Source organism: Neodiprion virginianus, chromosome 5 (genome assembly GCF_021901495.1).
Source record: "Neodiprion virginianus isolate iyNeoVirg1 chromosome 5, iyNeoVirg1.1, whole genome shotgun sequence".
Lineage (NCBI taxonomy): Eukaryota > Metazoa > Arthropoda > Insecta > Hymenoptera > Diprionidae > Neodiprion > Neodiprion virginianus.
In genome coordinates this window covers 32,741,667-32,755,726 of record NC_060881.1, presented here as the reverse complement: position 1 = coordinate 32,755,726, position 14,060 = coordinate 32,741,667, and the positions used below count along the sequence as shown (strand labels likewise).

The 14,060-nt window shown below is 44.0% G+C and overlaps 2 protein-coding genes across 7 annotated transcripts in view; one reads left to right on the top strand and one right to left on the bottom strand.

The window, feature by feature from the left end:
• The window catches only part of LOC124304462 (E3 ubiquitin-protein ligase PDZRN3-B), a 137,199-nt gene extending 127,322 nt beyond the window's left edge, over window positions 1-9,877 (top strand). For all 5 annotated transcript variants that reach the window (XM_046762728.1, XM_046762729.1, XM_046762727.1 and 2 more), the window contains exons 2-7: window positions 2,137-2,496; window positions 4,277-4,447; window positions 4,848-4,946; window positions 5,034-5,069; window positions 5,158-6,408; window positions 7,067-9,877. In XM_046762728.1, coding sequence (XP_046618684.1) covers window positions 2,137-2,496; window positions 4,277-4,447; window positions 4,848-4,946; window positions 5,034-5,069; window positions 5,158-6,408; window positions 7,067-7,441 — 2,292 coding nt within the window. In that variant the 3' untranslated portion in view covers window positions 7,442-9,877. The remainder of the gene's footprint in view (window positions 1-2,136; window positions 2,497-4,276; window positions 4,448-4,847; window positions 4,947-5,033; window positions 5,070-5,157; window positions 6,409-7,066) is intronic.
• On the bottom strand, window positions 9,876-13,821 carry LOC124304463 (OTU domain-containing protein 5-A). 2 transcript variants are annotated; one of them, XM_046762733.1, is made up of 12 exons: window positions 13,673-13,818; window positions 13,188-13,522; window positions 12,461-12,552; window positions 12,246-12,364; window positions 11,913-12,061; window positions 11,692-11,847; window positions 11,446-11,602; window positions 11,098-11,309; window positions 10,891-11,010; window positions 10,490-10,645; window positions 10,170-10,362; window positions 9,876-10,058 (listed from the first exon to the last, which is right to left on the bottom strand). In XM_046762733.1, the coding sequence occupies exons 2-12, from the start codon at window positions 13,326-13,328 to the stop codon at window positions 9,913-9,915; spliced, it is 1,641 nt and encodes a 546-aa protein (XP_046618689.1). In that variant the 5' UTR covers window positions 13,329-13,522; window positions 13,673-13,818; the 3' UTR covers window positions 9,876-9,912. The 2 variants fall into 2 exon arrangements, with proteins under 2 accessions (XP_046618689.1, XP_046618688.1); XM_046762732.1 differs by having other exon boundaries at window positions 13,188-13,821.
• Window positions 13,822-14,060: the final 239 nt, after the last annotated feature.

The following is a 14,060-nucleotide window of genomic DNA, read 5'->3' as shown; positions in this document are numbered from 1 at the left end:
TGGCATAATGCCATTAAGTTGTATTAAAGAGTCCCTTCATCCCTGAGCCACGCCCTTTACTGACGCGATCCCTGACTCAAAAATTAGAATATCAATTCTTTTTCTTGCAGATTCAATTGCGTAAAAAAAAAAACACACACACACCAAGATGCATCAGGATATCCAGGATATATATCTTTTTCAGAAACTTCACGTATTTATTAATTTCTACAAAATACACAAATTAGAATGCCTCATTCTTCAGCAGATGGTTGTAGGTACAAAATGTGCGAAGGACCATATCAGTATGTCAATACATGATCGTTTTTACCGAAGCTCACTGTCTTGCTTGATCTAGACAAAGATATTGGTTAATTAATCTGACAAGGTGCACAGTTAAGCAGAAATTGCCAATTTCTCATCATAAGCTCAAATCAGTTACAGAAAACCTGAACTCGAGGTGATTCACATCACTCATTACGGCTGGTCTGTCGTCAGTCGGAGCTGAAAATTAATTAATTGATATTTGAACAACGGGATTCTGTACTATACATTATCCAAACACAGTAACCTTTCGCTACTACCGCACGATTTGGTGGAAGGGGCGCGTCTCGAGAATCGTTTGGTACCCAGACGCTTATCCTCGCTCATCCCATTTCCTCTCTATGAACATTTTTTTCAGCCCCTAAAATCTCGGGGGCTGTAGTTGGTATACGGTAGTTCACCAGACGACAGTAATACAGGGGTGGGCGGCGTGTAGATGGGAAAAGAAACAAGGGTGGATACGAGGGTGTAATAATCTCAGCTTCATTCGTCGGATCTCTCCCGCGGCGTAGAGCACAGCTACCCTGAGCGTCGATATCATAATAAAGAAATAAAGCTCGACGACGGCGTGGGTTCGTGGGAGTCGAAATGGGCCAAGTTAGGAGCGAGGAAGGGTAGAAACGGGCCAGCGGGAGTGGAAAGAGACTTTTGGAAGGTTGGATGGAAGAAGGCTTACCGATAAGACTCGCTGCTTGCGTTTTGCCCGGTAATGGCGACGCTATCAGTCCAAAGACTTCCAGTTCTACGCCTGAAGATGGTCGTCCTCCTGTTACTCCTCACTCTTATTTCCCCCTTCGCGAGAATGCGTTCTCGCTCTCAGCGTTGATAAACGAACAGGAAGAACTTTTCCACCCGTTCTGCCCTCTGCCGGATGGATGGGGGGCATGGTTTGTCACCCGTGCACCAACCAACCCCTGGAATAATAATTTCACCGAGAACGACGGCATGGTTGTATTTGACTAGCTTCTGTATCTCGATCCACTTCTCGTCATCAACAAACGATGTTTAAACGCTCCTCTCGACCCGCCGTCCTTATAACGTACCCCTGGCAAACAGAGGCGCCTGAAGCAAAACCGTTTTCATCCCTGCTCAGCTGCCTCGGATTATTTGGATCAAATTCTTCCTGGTCCAGGACTCCATCATTTAGCTTCAGGGCTGATTAATCCTCTGTCTTCCCACGAACGGTTTACCGAGCCCACAGACTACAGACGGCGGAAAAAGATTAATGAATACTTTGCTTGCTCGAGGCAAAAGAGAAGGAGATGTGGAAAAAGAAGACAAAACCACAGAACCGAAAAACAACGACACTAATCCAAAAATATTTTCCCACTCTCAGTATTGTTCGTAACGATGTCGGAACGCAGACACTTGTCCCATCGGAACAGACTGTGCGCTGATTTCGTCAAACGGTGGTATTCGTGTAGCGAAGAATTGAGTGTCTATCGGATCTCAGTCTTATCAGCAGTTACCTAAAACAAGTTGACGGTATTCCTTATCTCCATTGCCCCTGCACACGGGGTTATTTTCTTTTGGTCCCCCCTGCCCTTCTTTTTTGCTTTATCTTATCTGCGTCTTCGCTTCTCTTTTTCTTGGACGCCTTTTCAGCAGTGCTGCATATACTTTAATGTAATTGGCGCGTGGCTCCGCTCTTTGACAGAGACATCGCAAACGAGATGGACCGACCTTTGGAGTGAAAAACAAATCAATCAGACGATTTGCCTACTGGCCTTGTTTATCGCCCGTCAATAAAACCTGGCGGCAACTAGAAAATGAAACGTACATCACACTGTTGACATCGTCGTAACCCGCTGTGTTATTAATTTTTGATTTCAGGTCAACGGAAAGGACGTTTCCAACTCGAGCCACGAGGACGCGGTTCGGTGCTTCGAGTCTGCCCAGGAACCCATCATCGTCGAAGTCCTGCGGCGGCAGCCGGGTCATCAGATGGTTCACCAGCAGACCGGGAAGGACGGTGGTACTGAGAGAGCGACGAACCAGGACAATAAACTGGAGAAGGACGACGAGGAGACCGTCAAGGAAATCAATTCGGCGAGCAGTCCGCTCGTGTCCACAGCCGTCCAGACCGACTGGGCTGGTCTCATCGAGGAGGAACTGATCCTGGATCCACTGAACATCGAGGAACAACCGAACGACAGTTTCGAAGATTATTTACCCCAGCACATAAACTTCGAGGTAAGGATTGAAGGGATGGACGAAGCGTGTTTCACCGAATTGCCCCGAGTCCTAAGCCCTGCGTAGTTTCCCACCACTTTGGTCGGAGTGCTTTCTTGATGGATACTGGGCAGGACTCAGCGGCCTAATGAGTAATCTGATCGGTCTAATTAAGCCGTATCAGGGAAATCAGGCAAATAAGGACCCCGCAGCTTCTGTTCTACTTTGTCAATCCACCTCGGCGACAGTTGCTCCGATCAATTTGCACCCCCTCTGCTTGCCCCTCTTCATGGAACTCCGACGCTCCGTCAGCACCGATTTAACGCTCGTACTTCGGCTCGGCATGTCACTCCATTATGCATATCGTGACTCAGATACGGAAGAATGCGTATCGCGTGACTCTTTAACCAGAAACCATTGGCGACAATAATCTCGGGTCAGTGTCAGGCTCCGTGCCAAGCTTCAGTCGCATACGACGACGTCCGCGTCTCCTCCGAGACGATGATGAAGAACCCGGTATACGTCATAGAGCGGGTGATTGATAGCTTGAAGCGGAGAATTTAACCACCCACTTTTTATCATCATGCATTTTATTTGGACTCAGGGATATTTTAAGCGATAATACCAAGTGTTTACTTCTGACAATGAGATTATCGGCCTTCGCTCGGATTCATATTATACTAATGCTCGACCGATAAGGAGAACGAAATAAACTGATGTGTGGGATTGAGTTTATCCGTTTTTTCTTCTCTCTTTTTCTATACTTATTTATCGCTTTTTTTCTGTCTGTCGGGGTACAAAGCCGTCGTTTGCATTACGGGTCTGCTTCAGCTCTTCGCTTCGATAAAGGCTGTATACTACAGCCAGTAGGCTGCAATAACGAGGAATTGAAAACGGTCTAAAGGGGTCAGTGTTCTCGGATCGACATTGACTGCTACGCTCTTTTGTTTTTAGAATTCGAAAAATGCAACGTTTCACTTTACTACCTCCTCTATACCATGCACCTACGGCAATGTCCCGTGTGACGCATTGTTGCTGGAATGCAGGAACGTATATCTCCGGCTACCTTCACATGTATGAACCCAGTGTACAGAGTACAGTATCTAAAAACAATTGCCAAACGTGGACTTTCCTCCGATATACGGTATAAACCCATGACGTGAACTAGGTATTTTCCGGTAGGAAGGCTGGGTACATGTTGAAGAATAGAATATAGACCAACATTTGAATTTCAAATTGTTGATGCAATTTATCCTTTCACTCCTCGATTTTCTCCATTTCTTTCTTTTTTCACTCTCGCCCCTTTTTGTCTAACGGAATAGCCAGCCATTGTACACGAAGGTACCCGACTAATTGCTTTTCAAACAGCTACTGCAGACCAACTCTGCAGTCGCCCAGCTCCCCTGTCGCTCTTGTCGAATACGTAAAGGTGTGCGTGCGTGTGTTTACTTGTTGAGCCATCACATCGGAGACCCTCTTCTCGTCGTATACGATGAAAAGGGGATTAGAATCGATTGGCTATCGATTTTGAACCGGCAGTGTTTATTTCCGAGAGTATACTACCGGGGTAACACGTACCGGCGTATTTCGGAAGCTGAATTCAGAGTCTTCAACTTTTGTGCAAGGCGAAATCACAGCCGAAGTATTTCAATACTGAAATTTGGTACTTCGGTGAATCCGATGAATCGTTTTTGTACCACATATGTATTCTAAAAACAGATTACCACTTTCGATACATTATTGGAACGTACAATCGAGCGAATCTGACATAACTACTAACATGTGTCTTATCATTTCGCAGGAAGTGACGTTGCGGAAGAGCGGAAGTGCTGAGAAACTTGGTCTGACAGTGTGCTACAGTTCCGGTTCTGGTAGCGAAGACGCTGACACTGAGGTCTACATCTCGGAAATAGTTCCGGAAAGTCTCGCCGCACGGGACGGACGACTGCGAGAGGGTGATCAGATCCTACGGGTAAGTGAAGCCCCATCACTGTTGCCTTGCGATTCAGCAAATGAAGCTGCAAGGGAAGCGGCAAAGGACCGACCAGCACACTGTGCTCCCTGGCTCTGGCTCAAATCCCCGTCTCGCGTAATCTTGTTAGGGAGATTATAATTACGAACAAAGTGGTTTGCACGGTTGGGCTTGGCGTGAGAGAGACCCCGATGACTATGGAAGAAGGATTTGTCGCGTCTGCCACCCTCTGCCGCTCTATCTCTCTCTCTCTCTCTGTCTAACTCTCTAGCCCTTCTCATTCCCTACCCGTTTTGGGATGTTGTGATGTGCGCCATTCACCCGAGCCGGAGGCCTCATCTCCAAAATTCCAAACTCTCTCCGTGACGTTATCGCTCATCAAACACTCTCCATATTTCAGGTGAATGGGCGAGACGTCGCAAACAAGGAACAAACCGAGTGTCTATTCGCCGAAACTAAGAACGCCGTGACTCTGTTGGTCAGCCGCTGTTTCTACCAGGTAAAAAATCAACTCGTATGCTTCAATTCATCAGCGTCATGGTCATGTCCAATTTTTAATCAAACTATATTAACTTTTTCGATTCAGGATGACGAATACGATGAGCAACGTTTGTACCAGCACGTAAGTCACTTTACCCTTATTAATGCTGTCATCTATTTCCCGAAGGAAACAAGCCCTCTGACAATTAATCGAACACCTTTTTCCACAGGAGTCACCGTCCAGTTCGCCGGACAACAATCCGGCATACCAAAACAGCATGATAGAGCAGCTTATCAGGCAACAACAGGAGTCCGAGGACCTGACGAAAGACGGCGAGACGAAGACTCTGACCTCCGGAAAAGCCGCTCTACCACCGCCACCAGTTCCGTCTCACACAGCCCAACAGCTGCAGATGAACAACTCGCAATCGGACGAGAGGAAACAGTGGGTGCAAGACGCGCTTAAAGATTGTTCGAAAAAAATGGAAGTGCTCAATCTGAGGGCTCAGCAGCCTGGACCTCCAGTTCCCCCCATCAGACTGATGGAGGCTTACACGAGCCACGTTTGGAGCGATACGGAGCACATCTACGAGACGATACCAGAGTCGGACAGCGAACCCATATACTCGTCACCTTACGAGCACCATCACTGGGTCCAGACCCAGCAGAGCGTGGTCATGAATAACCGCTCGCAAACGGCGGGCCAGACAAAGCCGTGGAACTCGTCATCGAAGAGTAACAGTTCCGGTGAGGAAAAGGAGAGTTCGAGTGCTTACAACACCGGAGAATCTTGCCACAGTAATCCTCTGACCTTGGAACTACATCAGGGAGAAAAGGATCACCATAAAAGCACCCTGATCCTGTGTCCACCGCAACAGAAGGGTCTGCAACAGTCGAAGACCAGCCCGATGATCAACGCAGCTACGAATCCAACGGTGACACCGGTCACAGGATGTTCCTGCCCACTCTCAACCTCGCAGCATGCGGGAAAACAGCCGAAGACCCAGCCTTCTTCGAGGAAGAGCAGCCACCAGTCACAGAGGGAGCACAGATCAGACGTTACCAATACCAGCACTCTTCCAGCGGACACGATGTACACCAACGCGGCTAACCTTCAGCAGACGATACTGCTCCAGCAGGAGCTGTTTAAACAGGCTCTCATGACCCGTCAGACATCCCCGGGTCATTGTCAGATCCGCGAAGGCGGCGCGAGGAAGTCGAAGTCCCACGGAAACTTTCAGGCTCCAAATCTCACGCGGTATCAATTCGTCGGCAGCCAACAGGTCTGCACATCGACGTGGGTCCCGCCTGAGGATAAGTGCGAGGTGCAAATGGAATGGAAGGTTAAGAGGCGGCCTGACGGCACCAGGTACATCGCCAGGAGACCCGTTAGGAACAGGATACTGAGGAACAGGGCCATCAAGATATCGGAGGAACGCGCTGGGCACACAACGGAAGATGACACCATGTCGGAGATGAAGGTATGACATAGGATTGACTATAAGGTTAATATTCGGGGCCTTGGCAATATTCATTTTGTAAACTCTGCTCTGCGGGTGAAATTGAAATACAAAACAATCGTTTCGGAGTTATGGATAAAAATAATGCGGTCAGATTAATCACAAAATCCGATTACCTTGGGGTATTCGACTTTTTGATCCCAAGCCGCATGTTGTTTAGAGGGCAAAAAAATGAAAGAACCTTTTGATGAATATTCTCACTCGTCATGTTGCCGCGATAATTAATTAAACTCAGCACCGTGCTTCTCATAAGGTAAAAAAAGAATGATAACCATAATAATTCACGGGTTAAACCGGACATCATCTGGCAACCCTAATCTTTGCGTACAAAAGAAGCTCGAATTAAACGGATCCCCTTTCCGCCGTTGCCGCTGTCGTGCCGTCGACATTAATATTCGCATTTGTTTTCTCGTTTTTACACCTTCGCTTTAGTTCCCCTCATTAATCATCAGGTGCTTGGTTATGTTTATTGTTTCTCGCGGTATCATGTCCCCGTCAAACTGCAAATTTTTGCTTCACTGAAACTGTACGAAGTACCAATCCTGAATAAGTAGCATAGATGGATAAAAGGGGAAAAAACTGTTAAATTGCATTCGCCAATTTTTTGTCTTATACACAGGTTGGAAGGTACTGGACTAAAGAGGAACGCAAGAGGCAACTCGAACGGGCCAGAGAGAGAAAACAGCGTCATCAAGAAGTGCAGCTGCAGCAGCAACAACAGCAGCAACAGCAACAGCAACAACAGCAACAACAAATTCCTCCACAGTTACAATCGAACGAGTTAACGATAGGCGACTACAACGACGATAAGATAATGAAAAAACCGCTCAATATCGTCGAATTAAGCCAGAAAAAAATGGCACGGAAAAAAACTACGATAGACGACTTTACGACGGTGCAAGAGATGCTGGTACACGGGAACCGAGTTGGCGGTGGTTCTGGTCCAGGTACGGGTGGCAAATTGATGGGTCTTCTCTCCGTTACTACAGTTTAAAACGACTATCTATAAGCGTACGTAACGTGGTACAGAGACAAGGACGGAGAAATGAGCAGGCGGTGAATTTCCTGCAAGGTCGATGACAGACGAGCCGCTATTTACAGAGCAGCCTCGTTATTATTACTCGGGGCGACTTCAAGCAGAGGCAGCAATTGCCGAATCGGACAAAACTCTCATTAGGTCGCAGCTTTACCTCCAGTGTGCGTCTCCTGGGCCACTGTTTTTATTATTATAGGCGCTACGTCGCCCAGCCAGTGGTCACTTTCGTACCTAAAGGTTACGGTGGCTGTGCCTTTTTCGATACGATCAACCAGTAAATAAGTCATACTACATTATAGTATATATTCATTACTCTGCAAGCGTTATGTATGTACGTATATATCCGTAGAGATGTTGTTATTATGCATATACGTATTATGTATATCACGCAGTTTATTCCATAGCGTAGAGAACGGCATGTCTGATTAACGGAACGCAAATTCGATCGGGTATCAAATATGGCGCCGTGATCTATGGGCAGCCTCGAAGTTTTCTTTGCAGATCAGGATTGTTTAGCTGCCCGATAAGAGGAAATTTCAACGTCTCCCTATCATGCCAGCTCCGGAAAGTTTACGCGAACTTAAATTTCGCCAAACCAGAGCAGCGTTTAGTAGAACACAGGAGCTCAATTCGCCAGTTGGCCGTATTCTGCATTTTTTCGTACTCCTTCAGACTATTAAACTCTGTTTGAGTTCAAAAAATGATAAGAAAAACCAGTTCAATAAAAGATGGATAAGCAAGCGGCGAAAGAACAGTGATTTAAACTGATTTAAAAAGACCAAGTTGATTGGGTGAACAAATAATACAAAGAAAATCAAGCTAACCGATCTAAGAGTGGCGCGTTCTAAGTATAACTAGATGTAAAAATAATCTAATCGAGGATTTTGTAATATTTGTAAACTAAATAACGATATAGTAATTCGAAGAAGACAAAACTGCTCTTTAATTGGCGTAAATTAATATGATACAGACTATACGTACACATAGCTTGGCTGCAACTGTTATTATTTATCCTTATGTGCTTTTGAGGAAACATAGCAAAAAAAAAAAAAACAATCCGAGTAAATCGTAATACTTCTCGTAGAAACAATTAGCACATATTAAAAGCCACGATACCTAAGTTGTAAATATTTATAATATTATACGTAACTAGGCTGTTTTACAAGAATAAAATAATATGTTATGAGATGGAAATATCGCCGCCTATAGAAGTCTGTAGATATGTATGATAAACGTAAACAAGCTACTATGTAATGTAATAAATCATAATAGCAGCCATCGTCATTGCTTCGTGAATAAAATAAAAACAATAAATATCAATATCTGCGGTTAAAAAAGCACGTCGAATCTTTTCAGTATCCACAGTTACACGGCTTTATAAAAGTTATTTACCCTTCATCGATTATCGTTATTCGACTTCGCACGTATATGGGAAAAAAATATGGAGCGACAAAAGGAAAAAAAGAGGTACTGATCGATTCACATTACAGTGATCGGTAATCCAATAATAATAATACGTAGGTACAGTGGAACTTTGTTGTGGGAGAGGGAACTCGTCGCTGCGCGAGACACAGCCGTATTCTCTCTACCAAACGAGGTGATAATTGTGCTCGGAGTAAAATAAATAGTAGTAGTTGAGCCATCCTAAGGACAAGTTGTCGGGTGACGTACCTACAACGAAATTCCGCCGTACGTTGAAAAGGTGTAAGCGTGCAAACACATTGTTGTTCAATGCTGTATGTGAAACATTAATATGGAAATAAAGTGTCTATAATGTAGCGTATACTGAAGCGTAAACAACTGTGTACTCGTAGGTCCGTGTAATTTATTCAATTATACGCTCTAGTACAGTTCGTCAATTGCGTGTCTAATATTTTAGTAGGTAATCATGCGTGGGGAATTAACAATAATTTCGGAACAGTTTTACAAAAAATTCTTTGTTAAATTTACAGTGTTGGAAAATGTTTTTTCTCAAGTGATTTATTTTTTTGTTACAAATGATGCAACCAAATCTCTCATTCAAAGCATTTCGCTAATAATTATATTATATAACGAAAAAAAAGATGAAATAAACTATTACGAATATTTAAAGAAATAAATAGCGAAGTTCTATCCAGCCTGTGATTTAGGCTATGTGCCTTGTTTTATACTATAATAATAATATAATCTAAAGGCAAACAATTAAGATGTGACGAGAGAGTGCATTCACACGGCACAACGTGTCGAAACCGGGATGCCTGTAAAATCATATTTTTTATCCCGGAGGTGTATAAAACAGGTGGTCGTAGTAATTGGCATCACGCAGGAAACTAACGCGACTCTTTTTTTCTTTCGCTCTCTCTCTCTCTCCCTCGCTCTCTTCAACTTTCTTGATCTGCCTGATTATCATTCATATTCAATTTGAAAAACAGCCGATTTTTTTAGTCAAATTAACTCTTGTTCGAGTCAGCTACGACGTTCCCATCACTTCCCGAACCCGACTGTACCCGCGACTGCTTTAAGCTGTCCAGATATTCTTGCTGTGAAGTCGCAAGGACTTTGGATAGGATATCACTGTCTTCCCAGTCGGTCAAACCTGTGGAAAATCAATCGGTAGTCTCGTGCTCTGTTCATCCGGTCTTTTAACTTCTATAAACTCGGTTACGAACACTAGTTAAAATTCTATTTAGCCAATGAATTTTCTCACCAAAAACTTCAGGAGGGAGACGATTAAACAGCGATATGTCAGGCGATGTGTGAGACTCCTTGCTGCTCCCTGGGACGGGTTCTTGAGGTGGTGGTGCGACGCTAAAATCGGACGACAGGTGAGGCATACCTGGTCCCTGGGTGGATTGATGCTGCGGAGAACGCTTGCTGCTGTACCTTATCGAGTCACCAATCTGAGGGGAAAAGTTTTGTAAGAAATCTTTCATATTTCATTCCTGCAGAGCAAAGATGGCTAATTATCTCGTTTTCTGGGTTAGTAAAGACTTGCTCTCCTGCTAAAAGTTAGTCACACTAGCTCACCTTGGGGGAATTTCGGACAGAATCCTGGTTAGCTTGCGTCGTTGTTGGGGAGGATGTTAGCCCACGCGTTTGTCCACGACCACCATGAGGGTGGAAGTGGTTGTGGCTATGCTGGGCACTGGTGACTGTGCTGGTGCTGCTGCTGCTAGCTGACCGCTTAAACAAAAAGTCAAGCTACTAAGCTGAGAGTAACTGATGACAGTGTGAGCTGTGTCAGGTAAGCGGAGAGCACTCGAGTATAAAAACAATAAACAAAAGAAACAAACGGATAGATGCATGTGAAATATTTGTTACTGCGATGCTTGATGGTAAGTAGATTAAATTGATTCGACGTTCAGTAGAGGTAGATCACCGTTAATCAATGAGATGCAATGATGGTCACCTGACGGCATTATACTTACAGCTTTACGCATTTCATTGTCACGTAACCACTGCAAGTAACTTTCTCTCGCGACTTGTTCTTCGATTGCTTCATTGGTAGCCTCCCAATCGGTGGCTTTTATCTTGTCTTCAAGCATGGTCTGTGTCACCGAGAAATAAGGATGGATTAGTCATACTTTCACGAAATAATGATCGATAAATAAAATAACGAACGTAGAATTTCTAACCTGTTCAATATGCAGTTCTTCGCTCTGTCGAACCGCATCAGAAACGAGAGCACGATCCGCCGCTCCGGGATTGTACGAGGGCAAACCTAGTCCGACGCCGATTGTTGCTTTATAGGGGTTTACGATGCTGTTGTAGTGACTGCCGCGTTGATACGACAACCGAATCGGTTCGTTGTCGCTTTTGTGTACCCCGTGAAAAATGTTGATCGGTTCTTTTGTGTTTCATTGAAGCAAAAGGAAAAACGTCTTTGTCAATTATATTCAACAGTATTTTCATGTGATTTTGTATAGTATGGAAGACATATTTTCTACCAAATAGCCTTTTGTCAACATCATCGAATCGCTTACCTGTTCCATAGCAAAATAGCTCAACGCTACGATTGTACATCTCTGACATTGCCTGCATCTCTATATGATTACCATGGACGTATTCTTGTCGTTTTCTGTCCACGTAAGTAGAGAAATCCTCGGCAACAAAGTGGGAAAAAAATTCCTGATTGGCAGCCTGAAATAAAATGGTCCTTCACTATAGTAAACATTATTGATATCGAGTTCTTTGTATGACAAAGCTCGAAATCATTGTGAATTACTCACAATATAATCCATGCAATGCTTTCGTACGACACTGTGCATCTCTTGATCACCGTAAACCTGGTCGGCGACAGCTCTAAAAAGACATGCTCCGTCTTCACCCATTTTTTTAACCACGAACCCCATCTTCCGCATCCGTTTTTCAAACCATCGGTCACGCTGAAAATTCATTGTAAATAGAAGTAGCAAGTAATTTTACTCTTTTAATGGCAGCTAACACTAACCTCTTGCCATTCCGCAATGGTCAAATTGTTTCCAGTGCGACCTGTGTACTCATCCCCACTGTTATAGCCATTTGCTAATTCTGGCTCAAGGCTCGGAGCACCAGCTACTATTGCCATACGGTTGTTTCCAATAACATTAGCATCTGTACCTAAAAAAATGGCAAATATTAGAGTGTTAGAATTTGAAGACTAATTAGTGGCAAGGTGATTCCTTCTTTATTTCTAGGATTACGGATGTATGCAAATGATAAATTCAGGTATATGAATAATACTGTTGTAACAAAAAAATCACAATTGAACAATTTCATTACAAATTCATTGAGCAATTCTCACCTTGCAGCCCACTGCATGATGCCGTTGGTGGAGTCGCTTGCCTTTCCCGCTCTCTTTCTCTCTCCCGACCCCTGTCTCGTTCTCTTTCACGTTTAGACCGGGACGTTCTGCCAATGCAGCTGCTGTAGTATGACCAAGCAATTATAAAGATGATTTGGAAGGTGAGAAACAATCGAGCTAGTTTATCTTTATAACAAGGTGAGAAAATTAGATACCTGTGAGGACTCGCACGTTGGCGATGACGTTTCCCATGGCTTGATCCACTAGCCTCCTCAAAGTGCTTTTCTTCCCGGCGATCAACACTAGTCTGTAATAAGAGATCGGTGATACGAACAACTTTGATTAGCAAAATCGTAAATGTGAAATTCAGTGAATTGAAAAATTAAAGATTAACAAGTATCGTTAGTTGAAATAGATAGGAAATGTTAGCAACAGACTGTGGAAAGCAGAGCTTAGATTTCATCGCAGTGTTTCAGCCAACGATAAAGAGGATTCCTTCTCCTAGGCAAGCATGTTTGCTGATGATCTATTAATCGGTACAAACCAGTTTACCAGTAAAACAATTATCTGAACTCTAGATACATAGGATAGATAATAGATAAACCATTCATCCAAATGGTAAATATAGATGTCGTGAGGAACAAAAGAAGTGTTGTTCAGAGGTCGCTTATTGGCAAATCATTACAATATTGTGAAAATGAATACTTCAGGAATTACACAATCCGCAATTAACAAATAATGTAGATGTCAAATCTATATGCAAAAATTTCCTCCGACACTGATTAGCATTTATTTCTAATTTCAGACCAATTGTCACACGTAATGGATTACCATGAGTGACCACTGCTGGACGTGAAATTTTTCTATTCCTTCTCTCTCAACCTTCGAACGTGGTTGGGAATGAATGCGATGTTTCTAACCATAAATTGTCTCCCTAATTACCTGATAAGAAGTGTTGGACTGCAAGGCGATCGGACCAGCTCCATGCTCGACTTGAACCCCGTGTACATCAACCTCGGCTCCGTTGCCAGGCTCGCGTCTGTCCTTCGTACCGTTGGGTTTCTTTTTCGCCAAAATCGTCATGATGGACGGCCGCGAAAGCGACGGGCGAACAAAACGGGAGAAATACTTCGCGTGCGATAAGTAGAGTAACTCAACTCGGTCCGCAGTTTCACCGCCTCGTCGAATTTCCAAATGCCAGTTTATTGCTGAGGCGAAAAGATGCGAAGGTCATACCTAACGACCGAATCGCGAAACGAAATCACGACTGCACAGTACTAGGAACGAACATCAATTACTTTTTATTGAAATATATGAATACATAGATATAATACGCAGCACTAGCAGGGCGACGACGATTTTATCCTCGATTCGGGGAATCGCGTTATATAATTAAGGGAAATTAATCGTTTATTAACAGTCTGTACCGAGGTGATTTGTCGTCAGCACTTCATTTCACTTCCAAACTCTGACTGTTCTAACCCCGTTATTTGTTGACTGTGATATTAATACGCACTGTTGTTACAAATGCTTTGTGTGGCCGCCATATTTGCACTATCAGCAGCAGCGGCACAAGGACCATGGATTACGGAAATGGCAGACACTGGTTCCAGTCAAAAGATGATGACGCTGCCTGCCCGCTTCAGGCATCAGCCAGAGATGGCGTCTGTAGTCTCATTCGATACAACATCAGGAGACTGTTTTATCGGTAAAAGAAACAATATTTGTACGTATCAAGAACTTGGACTTCATAGAATTGCCGGGAGCAAAAATCTGATACGAGCATTTCCTTGCACCGATGTTGAAATTTATTAA

Excerpts from the sequence above, each read along its gene's own strand:
- LOC124304463 (XM_046762732.1), bottom strand. The coding sequence starts at position 13,328 with ATGACGATTTTGGCGAAAAAGAAACCCAACGGTACGAAGGACAGACGC. Across the intron at positions 11,011-11,097 it reads AAGAACTGCATATTGAACAG|ACCATGCTTGAAGACAAGAT; the intron begins GTTAGAAATTCT and ends TCGGTGACACAG. Across the intron at positions 10,059-10,169 it reads TCTCCCTCCTGAAGTTTTTG|GTTTGACCGACTGGGAAGAC; the intron begins GTGAGAAAATTC and ends GATTTTCCACAG.